Here is a 17,878-nt window from a genome sequence, read left to right as displayed (position 1 = left end):
CTTACCTGGAAGTGCCTAAAGTAGCAAAACCGGGACCGACAGACCGACAGAATTTGCGATTGCTATATGTCACTTGGTTAATACCAAGTGCCATAAAAACTAATTTTGCGCTTAAGTGTCCATAGTTAGCCCAATCAAGTAAAAAACAGGGGGATAATTTCCCAGTCCTTACCCCTCGGAGCAAGAATGTAAAAATGCGTCACAACTGAAGATTTATCGAATTGATATAGTTTTCAAGGAGAATAGAGGGCTCTTTTTAAACAAAGAGATGATACCAAGCCATCCCCTTTATTTTATTAATATCTTGTATATCTATTTTCAATTGCATACGATATCTGTTTTGTTTATTGTATTTCCCAGGACACCAAAATTAACATGATACTATCCGGACTTTAAATACGTTTTTTTTTTTTTTTTTTTAGCAGGCTTCTATACAAATTTTAAATTCCTTTGCCTTTGAAAATTAGCCCACTGCTATCCTGACTTTAAATACCTTAGTCTTTAGAAATTAGCAGACTGCTGTCCTGACTTTAGAAGCCTTAGTTGTTAGAAATTAGCAGACTGCTGTCCTGATTTTAAATGCCTTAGTTTTTTGGAAATTAGCAGACTGCTGTCCTGACTTTAAGTGCCTCTGTCTTCAGAAATTAGCAGACTGCTGTCCTGACTTAGATGCCTTTGTCTTGGGAAATTAGCAGGCTTCTATACTGAATTTAAGTTTCTCTGTCTTTGGAAAGTAGCCGGCTGCTATCCTGACTTTAAATGCCTGTGTCTTTGGAAATTAGCAGGTTTCTATACCTACTTTAAATTTCTTTGTCTTTGGAAATTAGTCGACTGCTATCCTGACTTTAAATAGCTTTTTCTTTGGAAATTAGCCGGCTGCTATCTTGACTTTAAATGCCTTTGTCTTTGGAAATTAGTCACCTGCTACCCAGACTTTAAATGCCTTTGTCTTTGTAAATTAGCCGGCTGCTATCCAAACTTTAAGTTCCTTTGTCTTTGGAGATAGCAGGCTGCTTTCCTGACTGTAAATGCATTTGTCTTTGGAAATACGAAGGCTACCTTCCTGAATTTAATTGCACTTGTCTTAGGAAATTAGCTGGCTGCTATCCCGAATTTAGATCCCGAGGGGCACAGGTTTTGGTACCGACTAACCAGTTTTAACGAGAATCTTAAACTATTTTTGAATTAAAATTTTATATAGCAAATCTTGACAAATCACAGAACAGAGCTTAATATCAAGCAAAAAAGTCTTTAGGTTGCAGATTATCAAACATTAGTTCAATATGCTATGTAAGCTGTATGAGCCAAAGCCAAAGATAATATTTACCATACAGCCCCATCTGTGCGATAATGGGATAAGACCCAAGATAAATTCAAAGAAATTTTGAAACCCCTGGGGGTTTACATACATTTTGTGGGCTATATACTCACGTTGGAACGATTAGTTAAGTTCCTCGAACCAGTGGGTGATTAGCAAATCGGAGTGTTTATGCTGTACAGGCATAGTTTAAACAAAGTCCAACTCTATTCCTCCCTTCTTTATCTCTCATGGCATCTGAACTCGGTTTTTTCTCGTCAAATCTCTCTATTCTCAACAAAGAAAGTTATTCAGGCCTTCCGGTGGCCTTTCATTTCATGATTGTGGAAAAAACAATAAATTCAAATTTAAAAATGAGCATGGTTATGAAAAAATATGAAGACAATGTTTAAATTGTCTACACTTCTTACAATGTTTACATTTTCTTAGGAAATGTAGGACTATGTTTGGAAATGTAAGGTAATGTAAAGACAATGTTTACATTTCTTAGGAAAGGGACCGTATATCTATTTAAAATTCTAGTAACTTGCAGATACTTTATTAAAAAAATTTTCGTCATTGTGGGTGGATTTACAGAACTGAGTAAAGGCTGAGGCCGAAAAAGCATGTTATTTCCTTTCTTTTTTTGTCATTCTGGGTGGATTTACCAAACTGAGTGAATTCTCAGGCCAAAAAGACCTGTTATCTCCGTTCTTTTTTTCTCATTTTGGGTTAAATTACCGAACTGAGTAAAGGCTCAGGCCAAAAGAGCCTGTTATCTCCGTTATTTTTTTTTGTCATTGTGGGTGGATTTACCGAACTGAGTAAAGGCTCAGGCCAAAAAGGTCTGTCAACTCCGTTCTATTAACATAGTTTTACTATTAAATGGTTGTATGCTAGAAGTGAAAAGTGAAAACAAGAGGACGAAAATGTTAGATTACACTTTGTTAAAATGTTAATTAAATGTTTTTAATGTTTAAATTATTTAAAAATTATTTAAATCATAATTAAAAATTATTTTAATAAAAAAATTATTTAATTATTCAAAATATTTGTTAAAATCTTAGTACATTTGTAGCAAATTCCCCAAGTTTCTTTTTGATATAGCTTTAAAAAATTGATATCAAGAATTGAATTCAGAGTTTATTTAAAACGGGTAACCTATTGTGACAAATTTCGTAAGAGTTCGCTGATGGAGATACCTTGAACACCTACTACGTACTGACAATTCCCGGCTACCGAATACATCGCTCTACTGGCAACCATTACGTACACACTGCAGAGGCAAACCCAGAAACACTATATACCGAAAGTACCAGACAGATCAGCGAAACCTAATCACCTCAATCCAGCCTCAGTGGGAGGATATATTGGCAGCGGCAAAGTTGTGGGAAGATTTGTGGCGCCCTCTTGATGGCCTGGGTGTCTCTGGAGGCACAAACGGATTTAAGGTCTAAGGGAATTTATAGATGTATGTTCAGAGAGTTCAGTACTAAAACACAATTAGTCCAAACAAAAGCAATTTCTAAAATATAACTAAGTAAGTATGACAGCACCAGACCCTACAGGTCCAACCTGGCAGTGCTGATCTCTGTTTTGTGGCCCTTCAGCCAGGAAGTGCAATAGAGGGTTGAGGACTAGCCATCTTGTGCTTTCGCATACCCTTCTTGATTACCTTCCCCAGATTCCTCCAAGCACCCATTTAGAGCTGGGTTGACTCTGTCTGAGATTACAGAGTCAAACCACTGACCCCCGTCCTTAATCAAATAGCCTACCACGCCAGGAATCAAACCCATACCCATAGGACAAAATATTTCCAACCCATCACTCCAACTAGTTTTCAAATTTACATGTTTCCAATTTCCCAGATATGGGCTCCCAAAGTTGCTTCTACAAATAAATCAGCAATACCAAAAACAGACGCTTGTGGAGGTATAAGTTTCGGTCAAGGCCTAGACCCGGGAATTTAGGAGAAGTAGACAAGTTTTCAAGCTCCCTCCCACCTTCCCAAAAAAAGACAGAAGAACTAGGCAATAAAGATGGATAGATACGAGAGAAATGAATGTATGGTGAGTAGTTTAATGAACCCTTGCATTGGATCAATTACAGTTTGATATAATAACCTTGATAACTGTTAGGTAAAATGTTTTAACAGCAAACAAAAAACAAACTAGATCTACGTTGCATGGGCAACGTGAGGTGTTACGGCAACCTTTGCTCGGCTTCGCCGAGTAAAGTGTTGCGAGAGCAACACTTTGGTTTTGTTTCCTCGCTGCGACTAAACGCTGAAGTTGTTAATCTGTAAGGATGCTAAATTACATACTAGGTACACCAACTCGCAGAAGTTGCAAACTCCTCATTGCTAAAGATGATTGTAGCCTTACAGTCGATTATTACTTACAAGTCCCCTACATGTCTTACCACTGGAACCAAATTGGTCTTACCATCAAATACAACGGAAACAAAAAATAGGTACACCAACTAGTAAGAGTTGCGAACCCCTCATTGCCAAGGATGATTATGAGCTAACAGCCGACTGTTGCTTACAACTCCCCTATATGTCTCACAATTGGTATCGGCCTATTTTTGGTTTCAGTGTGTACCTTACTACTGAAGTTGTCAACCCCTTTAAACTTTCAAACTGGTATATCTCATGAAGGAATTTTTGTACAAAAAAATGGATGACATATACTTTGATCAGCTCATCAAAAGCTATCGACTGCCGTCGAGAAAAAATCTATCTGTCTTAGTTCAAAAGTTGACTTTTTTGCCGTAGGCCAACTTTCTAACGTCATAGCTTAGAAAGGAGCAAAGGATAAACTCTAATTTCTTTAGCAATGAGAGAACTTTTAAAGTTTAAGAGGCACATCTGATACCATTTCTCTACCGCAATCCCAAGTGCGAAAAACCGAATGATAAACTCAGCTGAAATCACGAACAGAAATGGGTAGAAACAATAGATGGCAGCACTTTCGGACCCGTGGGAAAATGCCGCTTTTTTGCTTCTCTAAATTTTTCTATTTATCACTCAAAGAAGATATATTGGCTGTGGGGCAGGGTAACTGTCGCATATATTTAACACTTATAGATTTTAGTCCATCTTCAATTTGAAACTGGTGCCTGCCTGCTTGCCTGCTAGAACGGAGCTTTCCACTCGAAAGCAGAAACACGGTTTGATGAAACGAAAGCTTGGCTGCATAACTTCAGATAGTCCTCTCTGACATAGGCTATACAACTCCTCTTCACTTCACACACTATAGGCTCTGGCTCAAGGACAAGCAAAAACCATCCTTTTTGGCCCCAGGCAAGAGTTCTACGAAGCTTTCCAAAATGTAAAGTCATATTCATCAATCCGGCCTAAGGTCCACACTTTCCGTAAAAACCGCAGAGGTTAGACCCTTACCACTTTCTAGGAATAAGCTGAAATCGGGGTGCTAGGAACAAAAAAAAAAAAAAACCACGACAAAACCAAAGTGTTGCTCTCGCAATACAATGAATTTTATTCATTATCACTTTGAAAGGAAATTTTTCAGAGCACTCCAGTAGTCGCCGACATATTCTCAGGTAGCCTACCAATTTAGAAATGGGTTCAAGTATGTAGGCTACAAGCAAATATTGAGCTTTAAATTCGCTAAACAAAGCTGCAATGAGGACCCAGACAATGAATAAGTACCTACGAAGACCATAATGACTTAGTTTCATATTAATAGATTAGTTTTCTTGTTACTGACTTTATAAACTCATTAGGATTGCTTTTTCACATTAGATAATGGGCTAGACCCTTTTCAATGCTGGGCCCTCCAGCATTAGTACTACTAAGGTTATGATTCATTAAAGGGTCCTAGTCACATTTGTTCAGTTTGGTTAGGTCAGTCACCACTTGCATACGAGTACGAAAAGGGCCCCTTAGGACCCCCCTTCCCCAACAAAATCTAAAAAAGCTCGCAATTCAATATAATTTCTCATACTTTTCATTCGTCTTTTCAGTTTTGTCATTCGGTTGAATTCTTCCAGGCACTTATACATGTCAACGTATTTTTTTAATAGTATTTTTTTTGCCAAATCAAAGTATTCAGGTCTTACTGGATTTTCTTTGTTTTACTTTACTAATCTGTAAAGACAAAGACACTTTCTAATTAACTAATCGTGTTAAGTTTGAAGTGTCATCAAACGGCAGAAGCCATTCTAATTGATACAATCCACACAACATCAACAAACCTTAGCTTCTTTGTTCAACGTAAATGGAACAGAAATACATTTTGAAAAATTAAGGTCTTAGAGAACCTCCAACAGTTTCCAGAAATAGACTATTTATCACTTACAGGGCATAAGAAAATCCTGTTTGTTTACTTAAGCTTTTCAGAACACAGATCTGCTAATGCACTTTCTATATCACTACTTAAATCTTGGCACCTTTCTAGAAAGAATCTGACTTCCTGTTTACGAATTCTTCTTGTAAAAAAGTATGGAGGAGGATACTTTTAGCTCCATCCGCAAATTCTTATTACTCGTTCCAAATAATGAAACAAGTGTTCAAAAATAACATTGATATGGTCTCTATGATTTTGGCATTCAAACTGATTGATTGACACAATCTATTATTTGTAGATTAGCATTAAGTGTAATATTAAATATCTTAGAGTGACCTTAACACCTTTCTGGCAAGAGGATTCTTGGACGAAGGAGGATCTCTTTTATATTCTGCAGTCTCATATCAGAGTCAAAGGTCTAGCGCTGCCTGTAGTAAAGAGCCATAAGGCTTCAATGTGTAATACACATATACATTTTTTTTTTTGCGCAGTCTCTGTACATGGAACGGATGGTCGTATAAGCTTTGGCGGGGGCTCATTCAATTGAAAGCTTTAGTGCCACTTTCAAGGTTTGAAAGTGATTGGAGGGCAGCCAGGTACCCTTCCACGCCATTTTATCTTCCCTCCCTCAAAGACATCCGATAAAAATATAGCCATTTTGTTCAAAATAGTCTAAAAAGGTCAAATAACTCTACCTCTGGGGAAGACATGACCCGCCACAGCCCCTGGAGCAAGGACTGTACGATATGCAAGTTGCCCATTGTTTACATATAGGGTTAGTAATTGGGAAAGGGGGTTATCGTTGATCTTGGGTTTCCTAAAAGGCTTAAGGTATTAAGGTGAAACAGGAAATGTTGAGGCGGATGCTGAACAAAGGAAAAACACACTATGTTCATGTTGTTGTCGAAAGCGTGTGTCAGCGATATTTCAAGAACAGCTGAGGGTACAAAGTTGAGCCTTTCAGGGAATATTCATAGGTGTTTTTAAAAGTTGATTGGAGGACAACCAGCCACCCTTGCTCTTTTCAGATTCCCCCAATACTGATAGAAATTTTGAGATGAAAATTTTGTTGAAAATAGTCGAAGGTCCAATACCTATTCCTCTGTGGCCACCATGACCCAAAAGCCCAGAGACAAGTTTTACAAATCGAAAAAATCGGCCTGTTGTTTACATATAGGATCTATCGTTGGGAAGGGAAAATGTTGACCCTGGGCGCGTTCGAAAAGGCGAAGGGTATTAACGTAAAACTTCAAAGAGTATTGAGGGGGATGTTGAACTAAACCAAAAGACACCATGTGCATCCAGGTTATCCGAAGGGCGTATCTACAATATCAAAGAATTCGTGAAAGTAAAGGTAAGTAAGGAGCGACTCATCCCAATAGCAACCGAAACTTTAAAAACAAGAATCTAGATAACAATAGATTTACCAAAAGAATTTACTTTTTATGACCCGGAGAAAATTTTACTGACTTTGGAAAAAGGAGACTCCCCCCTAAAAGGAAAAAACTATTAAGTGATCTTATTAAAATCGTACCATCAGATTCAACATATCAGAGAACGCTACTGTAAGAGGTCTCAAGATCCTATCTACAAAATGTTTAGTTTTGAGTCATTTGCCAGAAGAAAAATCACGGATGTATGTTTTTTCCCCAATAAATGATTGTATTGAACTAATGGCCCTAGAAGATCGCGAGAGGGCTCATTTGAAGGGAAAATCAAAAATAAATAAAATAGAGGAAGAGAGATCACTGTCCCCCCTCTCATGTTCCATTCCCCCCAAGCACATCTGATCAAAATTTTAAGATAACCATTTGATTCAGCATAGTTGAAAGATCCAATATGCTTTTGGGGATGAGATGAACCCCATAGTCCCTTACAGGGACTGATTTTGAATAAAAGGCTGATTTTGAAAAAAAAATTCTATGAGGAGGAAAGTTTCCCAGATTAATTTTCTAGAGATAATTTTTACATGGGCGGGAGGAGAAAAATTCATGGCATGATTTGAAAAACGGTCAGAAATTGAATCGTAAAAAAATAAATAAGCTGAAAGTTAAAAACAAAAAACTTAGACGAACAGAGATTATTCTGTATATAAGGGGGAATACCCCTTCTTCAACCCTCACTCTTAAGCCTAAAGCTTGCCTTTTTATCACAATTCGTTAAGGAACACTGCTCAAATAAAAGGGCCGTTGAATAGAATTAAAAGTGATCAGTTAAAAGACTTTGAGATTTTAGCGTAAAGAATAAGGATTGAGGAAAGGGCAGACCCCCTCATATACAAAATAATTTCTGTTTCTCTTTAATCTTAATGTCATTCCTTACTTTCTGCTGAAAAAGTTAGTTTTTTGTTCAATTTGATTATAGAAAAGGCTAAGAATATTTACTTACAGCTTTCAGAACCAGTACAACTCCTACTGCTGCGACTACTTGCGACTTCGACTGCAACTACTAGCGATTGCGACTGTAACTACTTGTGACTACGAATACTTACAATTGCCAATACTTGCAACTGTGACAACTTGTGACCTTGACTATTGCGACTGTGACCACTAATGATTACGACAACTTGTGGCAGCGACTGCAACTATTTGTGACTACGACTACTTTTGACTGCGACAGCAAACTAATTGCAACTGTGAAATGGGCTCCTTATGACTGCTGATGCGACTTCTTTTGACAGCTACTGCTATTGCTACTACTCCTACTGCTACTGGGACCGTGACTGCTTGTATTACTTATACTTTTACTGCTACTACTCCAATTTCGACTGCGACAATAACTGTTATTATTACTTCTAATTCTATTGCTGCTACTACCACTACTACTACTACAACAGCAACAACAGCAACTACTGCTACTACTGCTAGTAAGACTGTCATTACTACTATTATTATTACTGCTAGTTCCAAGGGCGAAGCTAAGGTTTCAAGTTTGAAGGGGCACATAAAAAATATGCCGACATGTCATCCAGTGTGTCTACAGTGTGCCTAAGACGCCCAAACTTCCAAGGCATCAGTACTCAGTGCTAAATGTTGCCCCCCCCCCTTAGCTGAAATCCTAACTACTGCTGCTACTATTACTATTAAACTAAATCAAAAGAGCTGGAGTGCATCCAGGTTATCAAAAGCTTATCTGTAATATCTCAGGAATGGCTAAAGGTATAAAGCTGAAAATTTCAATAAATGTTGAGGGGGATGCTAAACTAAATCAAAAGATACTTTACCCAAATCAAAAGATACTGAATCCGATTCCTTTCAAAAAATGCTGGTTGGGATGTTGAACAATATCAAAATACGACTGGGGGTATTAAGTCAAAACTTTCAGGGTTGAATAGTGCTGGGAAGGAAATGGACTTCCTTGCAAGTTTTGGTTTAAAAGTCTAGATATTGTGTCTTTATGGATGACACCCCCCCCCCCCCAGAACCCTCAGGGAAAAGGTTGTAAGTTATGCCCTGGGGGCATTAGATTTTTATAAGAAAGGGGGTCGTAAAAACTTCAAAAAGGGCTCATTCGATTATTATTCTGAAGATCTAGTGCCATTTTAAGAGTCGAAATGATCAGAGATCAGATATCCCCCCCACACACACCTTTAATTTTCCAGAAATGCGTCTGACTGAAATTTTGAGATAGACATTTTGTTCAACGAAGCCGAAAGGTGAGGAAATTGTGACTTTGAGGATGACAACCGACTCACCCCGTCCCCCCACAGCCCTCAGGTCAAGGGCTGTAAGTTATGCCCAGGGGTCATATGAGGTTTTGATAAAAGGCGCTGTCGTAGAAACTTCAAAAAGAGCTTTCATTCGATTGCAAATTTGAGAGGACTAGTGCCCCTTTTAATAGTCGAAAGGATCGAAGTGTCAAATGCCCCCCCACGAAAATCATTTCCCCAAACACTTCCAATCAAAATTTTGGCAACACCACCGACCACCCCACTGTTCCCCACAAGAATCTGATTAAAATTACGAGATGGCAACTTTGCTCCAAATAGTCCAAAGAGCATATAAACAATAATTGTAAGGTTGACATAACCCCCCCCCCCCCAACCACCTTGGGAATAGAATAGTGCGTCATGCCCTAGGGGCAAATAAGGTTTTAAATGGAAAGGGTAGTCGAAGAAGCTTCCTATGTGGCTCATTCAATTTAAAACTGGAAGTTATAGTGCGTTTTTTAAGAGTCAAAAGGGATTTAAGAAGAACCAGCCCCCCCGCCCAACACACCCTTTCCCAAAGACATCCAATCAAAATTTGGAGATGACAATTTTCTTCATCGTAGTTGAATGGTCTGGGAATTACGTCCTTGAGGAAACCCACCACCCCACAACTATCAGGGCAAGGGTTGTAAGTTATGTCCCTCACGCCAGAGGGGATTCGCTGGCTTGGTAATCAGAATTTCTAGCACCCTTTTTAAGATTAAAAGTGATCAGAGGGTAGCTACCCCCCCCCCCCCAACACGTCGTGTTTTACCAAAACCCATCCAATAGAAATTTTGAGACAGTCATTTTATTAAAAATAGTCCAAAGTTCATATAACAAGGCTCTCAGGGTTGATAAAACCTGTGGGTGAGGGTTGAAACGTATACCCCGGGGGTATATAAGGTTTTTATGGAAGAGATTTTTTTTAACTTTAGAGGAGGCTCATTTAGTTGAAAATAGGAATTTTTAGTTTCCTTTTAAGGGTCAGAAGGGATGGAGGGTAATTAGCCCCCCTCCCGACATCCCCCTTTGCATCAAACGCATTGATATTGTGAGATATCGATTTTCTTCAAATTAGTAAAAAGAACATATACAATGCCTCTCGGTTTCACCCAACCCCACAGCACCATTGGGATAGTTTTAAGTCATGCTCTGGAGGTATATAAGGTTTTTATGGAATGGGCGGTCGTAAAAACTCCAGGTGGGGCTCACTATTAAAGTCATGAAAGTAAAAATATTTAAAAATTTACTTTTTTCCTGTAAAGTTCAAATTATGTTCTGGCACTGGGAAGGCATAGGGATCTTGAGCCCCACTCGTGTTAACTTCTGCAGATCCAGGGGTAAGCTCCCATGATTTATCATTGATAAACTATTTGGGAGGGTCAGGATGTGGAGAGACAAGGGTCAGCTTCCATAAGTATCAGAATAAAATATCATTAATAATTTTCAAGTGGGGGTGGGGGTCAGGCTTATCTGGTCTTTGAACTATTTTAAATAATGGAACCCCCTCCAAAGCTTATACGACCACTTCTTCCATAAAAATCATATATACCCCCGGGGCATAGCTTACAACACTTACCCCCGGACTTGGGGGGGTCTACCCCGAAATTTGTGTTATCTGATATTTGAACTATTTTTAACAAAATGGCTATCACAAAATTTTTATCGGTTGCGTTTTGGGAAAAGGGCGTGGGGGAGGGCTAGTTGCCCTGCGACCTCTTTTGACTCTTAAGAAATGAACTAGAACTTTCAATTTCCAATGAGGCCCCCTCTGAAGCATATACGATTAACCCTTCCATAAATGCCATATATACCCTCAGGGCGTAACTTACAACGCCTGCCCCCGGGCTCCGGGGGGTTGTGTCGACTTCGGAGTTTTTGGTATCTGACATTTGAGGAATTTTTAATAAAATAGCTGTTCCAAAATTTCATCTGATGTATTAGGGGAAAAGGTCGTCCTCAGGTCACTTTTAACTCTTAGAAAGGGAGGTAGAACTTCTAATTTCTAATTGGATTAGCCCTCTCCGACCGAATCTTATACGACCACCCCTTCTACCTGAAGCGCCTCTGGGAAAAAAATTGGAGGCTTATGACCTTTACTATAGGCAAGGCTATAACGTTGCCTCTGATTATTTTCATGGACTTTGTCCTGAGGAACAAAGGAAAAGCTATGGGAGAGGAAAATATAAATGAGGAAATAAGGTTATGAATGTGATTTGAATATTTTAGATGACATTTTAACAAAATGAATGCTTTTTTGGAGGCACTGGGAGTTCAGGGTGCAAGAATAGGTTTGAAAATTATTGCTAAGAAGACGAAGTAGCTTTGATTGGGAATAAACGACATTTAAATGGTGACCTTGCGTAACGAAAAGATCGATCAAACGGATAGCTTCAAATACCTGGATAGTATTGTTACTATATAGTAACAATATTAATTATATTATATTAATATTATACATATTATACATATTATATTAATATATAAATATTATATATTATATTATATTATAATACATATTATATTAATATATTAACATATTATATTAACTTATTATATTAATACTAGCTGTTGGGGTGGCGCTTCGCGCCACCCCAACACCTAGTTGGTGGGGCGCTTCGCACCCCCCAAGCCCCCGCGCGCGCGAAAATCGTTACGCGCCATATTAGTTACGCGCCATTGTAGTTGTGTCCCTGTGTCCCACCTGTGATATATATATATATATATATATATATATATATATATATATATATATATATATATATATATATATATATATATATATATATATATATATATATATATATATATATATATATATATATATATATATATATATATATATATATATATATATATATATATATATATATATATATATATATATATATATATATATATATATATATATATATATATATATATATATATATATATATATATATATATATATATATATATATATATATATATATATATATATATATATATATATATATATATATATATATATATATATATATATATATATATGTTTTTAACTACGTAAAACATGCTTATATACAACATTCTTCGCTGTCCCATTGTCTATGCATATAAATAGATTGTCAGGTTTACTGACTCTTGAACATGCAACATATAATTGTCCATGGGAAAAACAATCCGTATTCAGATCTATACCTCATTATTCTAATGATGTGTCCCTGTGTCCCGGTCGTCATTTATATTCCATGTGTCCCGGTCGTCATTTGTGTCCCGGTGTCCCAGTTTGTAATTTCTCTTTGAGTGTCCCGATCGTCATTTATATTCCCTGTGTCCCGGTGTCCCGGTCGTCATTTGTGTCCCGGTGTCCCGGTCTGTAATTTCTATTCGAACAATCCCTGTGTCCCGGTCGTCATTTATATATCCCGCCTGTGCCCCCGGCGTCCCCGTTGTAGTTGTGTCCCTGTGTCCCGGTCGTCATTTATATTCCCTGTGTCCTGGTCGTGATTTGTGTCCGGGTTTCCCAGTCTGTAATTTCTGTTTTAGTTTCCGGTCGTCATTTATATTCACTGTGTCCCGGTCGTCATTTGTGTCCCGGTGTCCCGGTATGTAATTTCATCAGTTGACAAACATGACGTCAGTCGACAAACAACTTCATGACGCATACAGCTCAATCCTTAAAATGACGTCAGTCGACAAACATGACGTCAGTCGACATACAAACATGACGTCACTCGACAGACACACAAACACACACACACACACACACACAGACAACTTATTTTTATATATATACTAGCTGTTGGGGTGGCGCTTCGCGCCACCCCAACACCTAGTGGGTGGGGCGCTGCACGTCCCCCCAAGCCCCCCCGCGCGCGTAAGTCGTTACGCGCCATTGTAGTTGTGTCCCTGTGTCCCACCTGTGAATAGAGATAGATATAAATATATGTTTTTAACTACGTAAAACATGCGAATATACAACATTCTTCGCTGTCCCATTGTCTGTGCATATAAATAGATTGTCAGGTATACTGACTCTTGAACATGCAACATATAATTGTCCATGGGAAAAACAATCCGTATTCAGATCTATACCTCATTATTCTAATGATGTGTCCCTGTGTCCCGGTCGTCATTTATATTCCCTGTGTCCCGGTCGTCATTTGTGTCCCTGTGTCCCAGTTTGTAATTTCTCTTTGAGTGTCCCGGTCGTCATTTATATTCCCTGTGTCCCGGTGTCCCGGTCGTCATTTGTGTCCCGGTGTCCCGGTCTGTAATTTCTATTCGAACAATCCCTGTGTCCCGGTGACTATCATCGCTATCATTTTCAGTTTTGATATGTTTTGACTCTCGCTGTCCAGGTGGATTTTCATCTAACTGCGCGGTTTTGCGTTCTTTAGCCGCAAGCCTGTTTTCTTGCTGTTCTTGTGATTCCCCGGCACGCTTTCTTTTCTTACTTTCTCTATCAGCTGCAACCCTGTTTTCTTGCTGTTCTTGTGATTCCTTGGAACGCTTTCTTTTCTTACTTTCTCTATCAGCAGCAAGTTTTTTGGCATAAACTCTTTGAGCAGCTTCCTCGGCTGTTGCCATTGTAGGTTCTTCGGTCATTTTACAATTAAACATTTTTCCGTGAACAAATGTCTTAAATACCATTAATGACGTCACCGTCATAGCAAAAATGACGACAACTAACTTCATGACGTCAGTCGACACAGAAACATGACGTCACCTGATCCACAGACAGACAGACAGACAACTTATTTTTATATATATAGAAGATATATAGATATTATATATTGTTTATAAGTATAATAAGTTAATAAGTATAATATAGTAGATAGTATTGTTAATAAGGATGTGGATACGGTGAAGATGTAAGAAAAAAAAAATAACCAAGGCTCGGGTTTTTTTTTCAGAGTTGAGAAAAGCTTGGAAGAAAAAAGCTTGAAAGCTAGGAAGGAGGATAAATTGTAAATTAAGACTAGAATATTGGAGGCTTTAGTAATGACAGTGTGAAAATATGGTTCTGAATCGTGGGCGCTTCAAATAATTTAGGAGGATTTGTCAAGTATCTGGAAGAATTGCCTACGAGTAGTTTTGGTTTAACTGACTTTTTTCCCCTTTTCTAGGGTTATAACGAGAGAACGGTTGAAATGGCTTGGACACATTTGGTGGATGAAGGATGACAAATTGACAAGGATCGGCCTTTTTGGCCATCCATCTACGGCCTGACAAACATCAGGTCGTCATGAATAAGGTGAGAAGAGGCCGTAAGGAAGGATTAGAGGGAAAATAAAACTCCTTGAGATGATTAAATCAGGGTACCTTTGAATATGGTGGGACGGAAGAGGAGCGTGCGCAGCTGTGTTGGTCTCAGGCAGCTTGGCTCTGCAATTAATTGTTAGTAGAGGTAGCAGTAGCAGTATTATCCAGGGGGAAGGGTAACTAGTTTGACGCACATACCCCCCACCCCAAGAATTTTCCTGTCTCTTAACTTGTTCTTAAAAATCCAGATAAAAAAAATAGTTTTTTTTTCTTGTAGAAAACTTAAAAATATCTCCCCGACTCATAAATTGGTCTTAATAATAAAGGTAAAATCCTGCTTTACGACCATTAGACAAAGTCCATGGGATGTACGCCTCTTCGTCTTTATCCTCTTAGAATGCCCCTACCAGTGGCACCTATTCATAAAAGTTTATTGGGGGAGGGGGGGTAGAATATATTTTTAAAAATTTAGACGGGGGCAAATTGTAAATTTTTGTCAATTTTTCAATGAGAACTCCAAAAAGGCCTTTTCAATGAAAATGTCCCCCAAAAGAGGTTTATTTCAATACCCAGGGTGGGACCACCTGCCCCCCTCCTCTAGCTCCCCTCAGCTGGTGCATTCGTCTTCAGCATATTTCAGAATTCTCATTTACTTGTAACTATATTTTAAGACTGGTTCTAGCTTTTGAAGTCCATGGTAAAAAAAAATTCTGAATTTGTTTTCCAATTTCACTATCTGTTTATTCTTGTTTAAATGCAATTTTTGTCCTTAATTACATCTTTCCAAATTTTCGTTTATTAGTAAATTACCTTCAAGACAGGTTCCAGCTTCTGGTGTTCAAGACTCAAAAATTCGGCAGATGTTTGGGACTCTCCCAAAGAGTTCTTTTCCAGCAGAACTTTCCGCTTTTCCGTGAGAGATTTCTCCAATGATTCCAATTCCTTTTTTACGACACATATAGCTGATATTTGCTCTAACAATGAACGTTTTTTCTTCCACAAAATTTCAACATTTAGGCGATAATCATGAAGTCCTTCCATCCAAGATTCCACTTTTGATATTGCTAAAACACAAATAAATTAATGAAATTACATCGTATAAGATAAAATTTAATTATAATTAATAATCTATATATCTATATATATAAAAATAAGTTGTCTGTGTGTCTGTGTGTCTGTGTGTCGAGTGACGTCACTGTCCGCATATGACGTCTGAATTATTTCATCACATACCAATTCAAAAACGAATGTATTCAAGCCGAAGTAGCTCAGTTATATAACTACCTGTGTTCTCGAAGTGGGTTTGACCTTAGCGTGGTAATACGGGACCCAGAGATCGAACCATGCTGCAGGAATGCACTACAGGGCCGACGCAGGGACCTTAGTAGTCAAGAAGCGTCGTTAATCCGATAAAAATACAAATACAGTAGCTCAGTTGGTAAAGCGTTATGTTCCAGGTTCTAGGTCCGAGAGGTTCCAGGTTCGAACCTTGGCTTTAAAGAAGAAAAAAAAACTAAAAAAGATAAAAACTACAAAAAAAAAACTAAAAAGAAAATACTAAAAAAAACTAAAAAAACTAAAAAAGTAAAAAAAAAAACTAAAAAAAACTAAAAAAAGGTGAAAACTACAAAAAAACTAAAAAGAAAAAAAAACTAAAAACTAATAAAAAAACTAAAAAAGCTAAAAACTGAAAAAGAAAAAAAACTAAAAAAAGGAAAAAAACTGACAAATAAAGGAGAAAATTAAAACGAAAAAAAATAGAAATAAAAAAAACTAAAAAAGGTAAATGTATTCAAGCCGAAGTAGCTGAGTTGGTAAAGCGTTATGTTCCAGGTTCTAGGTCCGAGAGGTTCCAGGTTCGAACCTTGGCTTTAGCATTAATACAAAAGAAGAAAAAAACTAAAAAAGAAAAAAAATCTAAGAAAAACTAAAAAACAGGTAAAAACTACTAAAAAACTAAAAAAGCTAAAAAACTAAAAAAAAATAAAAACATGTAAAAAACTAAAAACTAAAAACGAAAAAAAAACTAAAAAAATAAAAAAGGGTAAAAACAGCAAAAAAACTAAAAAGAAAAAAAAACTAAAAACTAATAAAAAAAAAAACTGAAAAAGAAAAAAAACTAAAAAATGGAAAAAAACTGAAAAATAAAGGAGAAAAAGAAAGCTAGAAAAATAAAAATTAAAAAAAAGGAATATAAATGACGACCGGGACACTCAAAGAGAAATTACAGACTGGGACACCGGGACACAAATGACGACTGGGACGTGTGTGTCGACTGACGTCATGTTTGTCGACTATAAATGACGACTGGGACACACGGACACAACTACAACGGGGACGCCGGGGGGCACAGGGGGACATATAAATGACGATGGGGACACAGGGAATGTTTGATTAGCAATCACCATCAACAAAGCTCAAGGGCAATCATTAGAATAATGAGGTATAGATCTGAATACGGATTGTTTTTCCCATGGACAATTATATGTTGCATGTTCAAGAGTCGGTAAACCTGACAATCTATTTATATGTACAGACAATGGGACAGCGAAGAATGTTGTATATTCGCAAGTTTTACGTAGTTAAAAACATATATATATATATATATATATATATATATATATATATATATATATATATATATATATATATATATATATATATATATATATATATATATATATATATATATATATATATATATATATATATATATATATATATATATATATATATATATATATATATATATATATATATATATATATATATATATATATATATATATATATATATATATATATATATATACATTCACAGGTGGGACACAAGGACACAACTACAATGGCGTGTAACTAATATGGCACGTAACGACTCACGCACACGGGGAGGGGGGCTTGGGGGGGGGGGCGAAGCGCCCCCACCAACTACGTGTTGGGGTGGCGCAAAGCGCCACCCCTACAGCTAGTATAAAAATAAGTTGTTTGTTTGTGTGTCTGTCTGTATGTCGACTGACGTCATTATAAGGATTGAGCTGTATGTCGTCATGAAGTTAGTTGTCGTCAAGTTTGTTATGACGATGCTTAGTATATGACGTCATGTAAAATGACTGAAGAACCTACAATGGCAACAGCCGAGAAAGCTGCTCAAAGAGTCTATCCCAAAACACTTGCGGCTGATAGAGAAAGTAAGAAAAGAAAGCGTGCCGAGGAATCACAAGAACAGCATGAAAACAGGCTTGCGGCTGATAGAGAAAGTAAGAAAAGAAAGCGTGCCGAGGAATCACAAGAACAGCATGAAAACAGGCTTGCGGCTAAAGAACGCAAAACCGCG

The 17,878-nt window shown here is 37.4% G+C and overlaps 1 protein-coding gene across 4 annotated transcripts in view; it reads right to left on the bottom strand.

Moving 5' to 3' along the window:
* Positions 1-17,878, bottom strand: part of LOC136034062 (titin-like) — a 148,026-nt gene that overhangs the window by 101,805 nt on the left and 28,343 nt on the right. For 3 of the 4 annotated variants that reach the window (XM_065715179.1, XM_065715180.1, XM_065715178.1), the window contains exon 5: positions 15,356-15,609. In XM_065715179.1, the coding sequence (XP_065571251.1) occupies positions 15,356-15,609 (254 nt within the window). Of the gene's footprint in view, positions 1-5,619; positions 5,735-15,355; positions 15,610-17,878 lie in introns of those variants that run through there. The other variant, XM_065715181.1, reaches the window with a different exon arrangement.

Source organism: Artemia franciscana, chromosome 12 (genome assembly GCF_032884065.1).
Source record: "Artemia franciscana chromosome 12, ASM3288406v1, whole genome shotgun sequence".
Lineage (NCBI taxonomy): Eukaryota > Metazoa > Arthropoda > Branchiopoda > Anostraca > Artemiidae > Artemia > Artemia franciscana.
The sequence above is the reverse complement of the archived record's forward strand: the minus strand, read 5'-3'. Positions and strand labels throughout refer to the sequence as shown.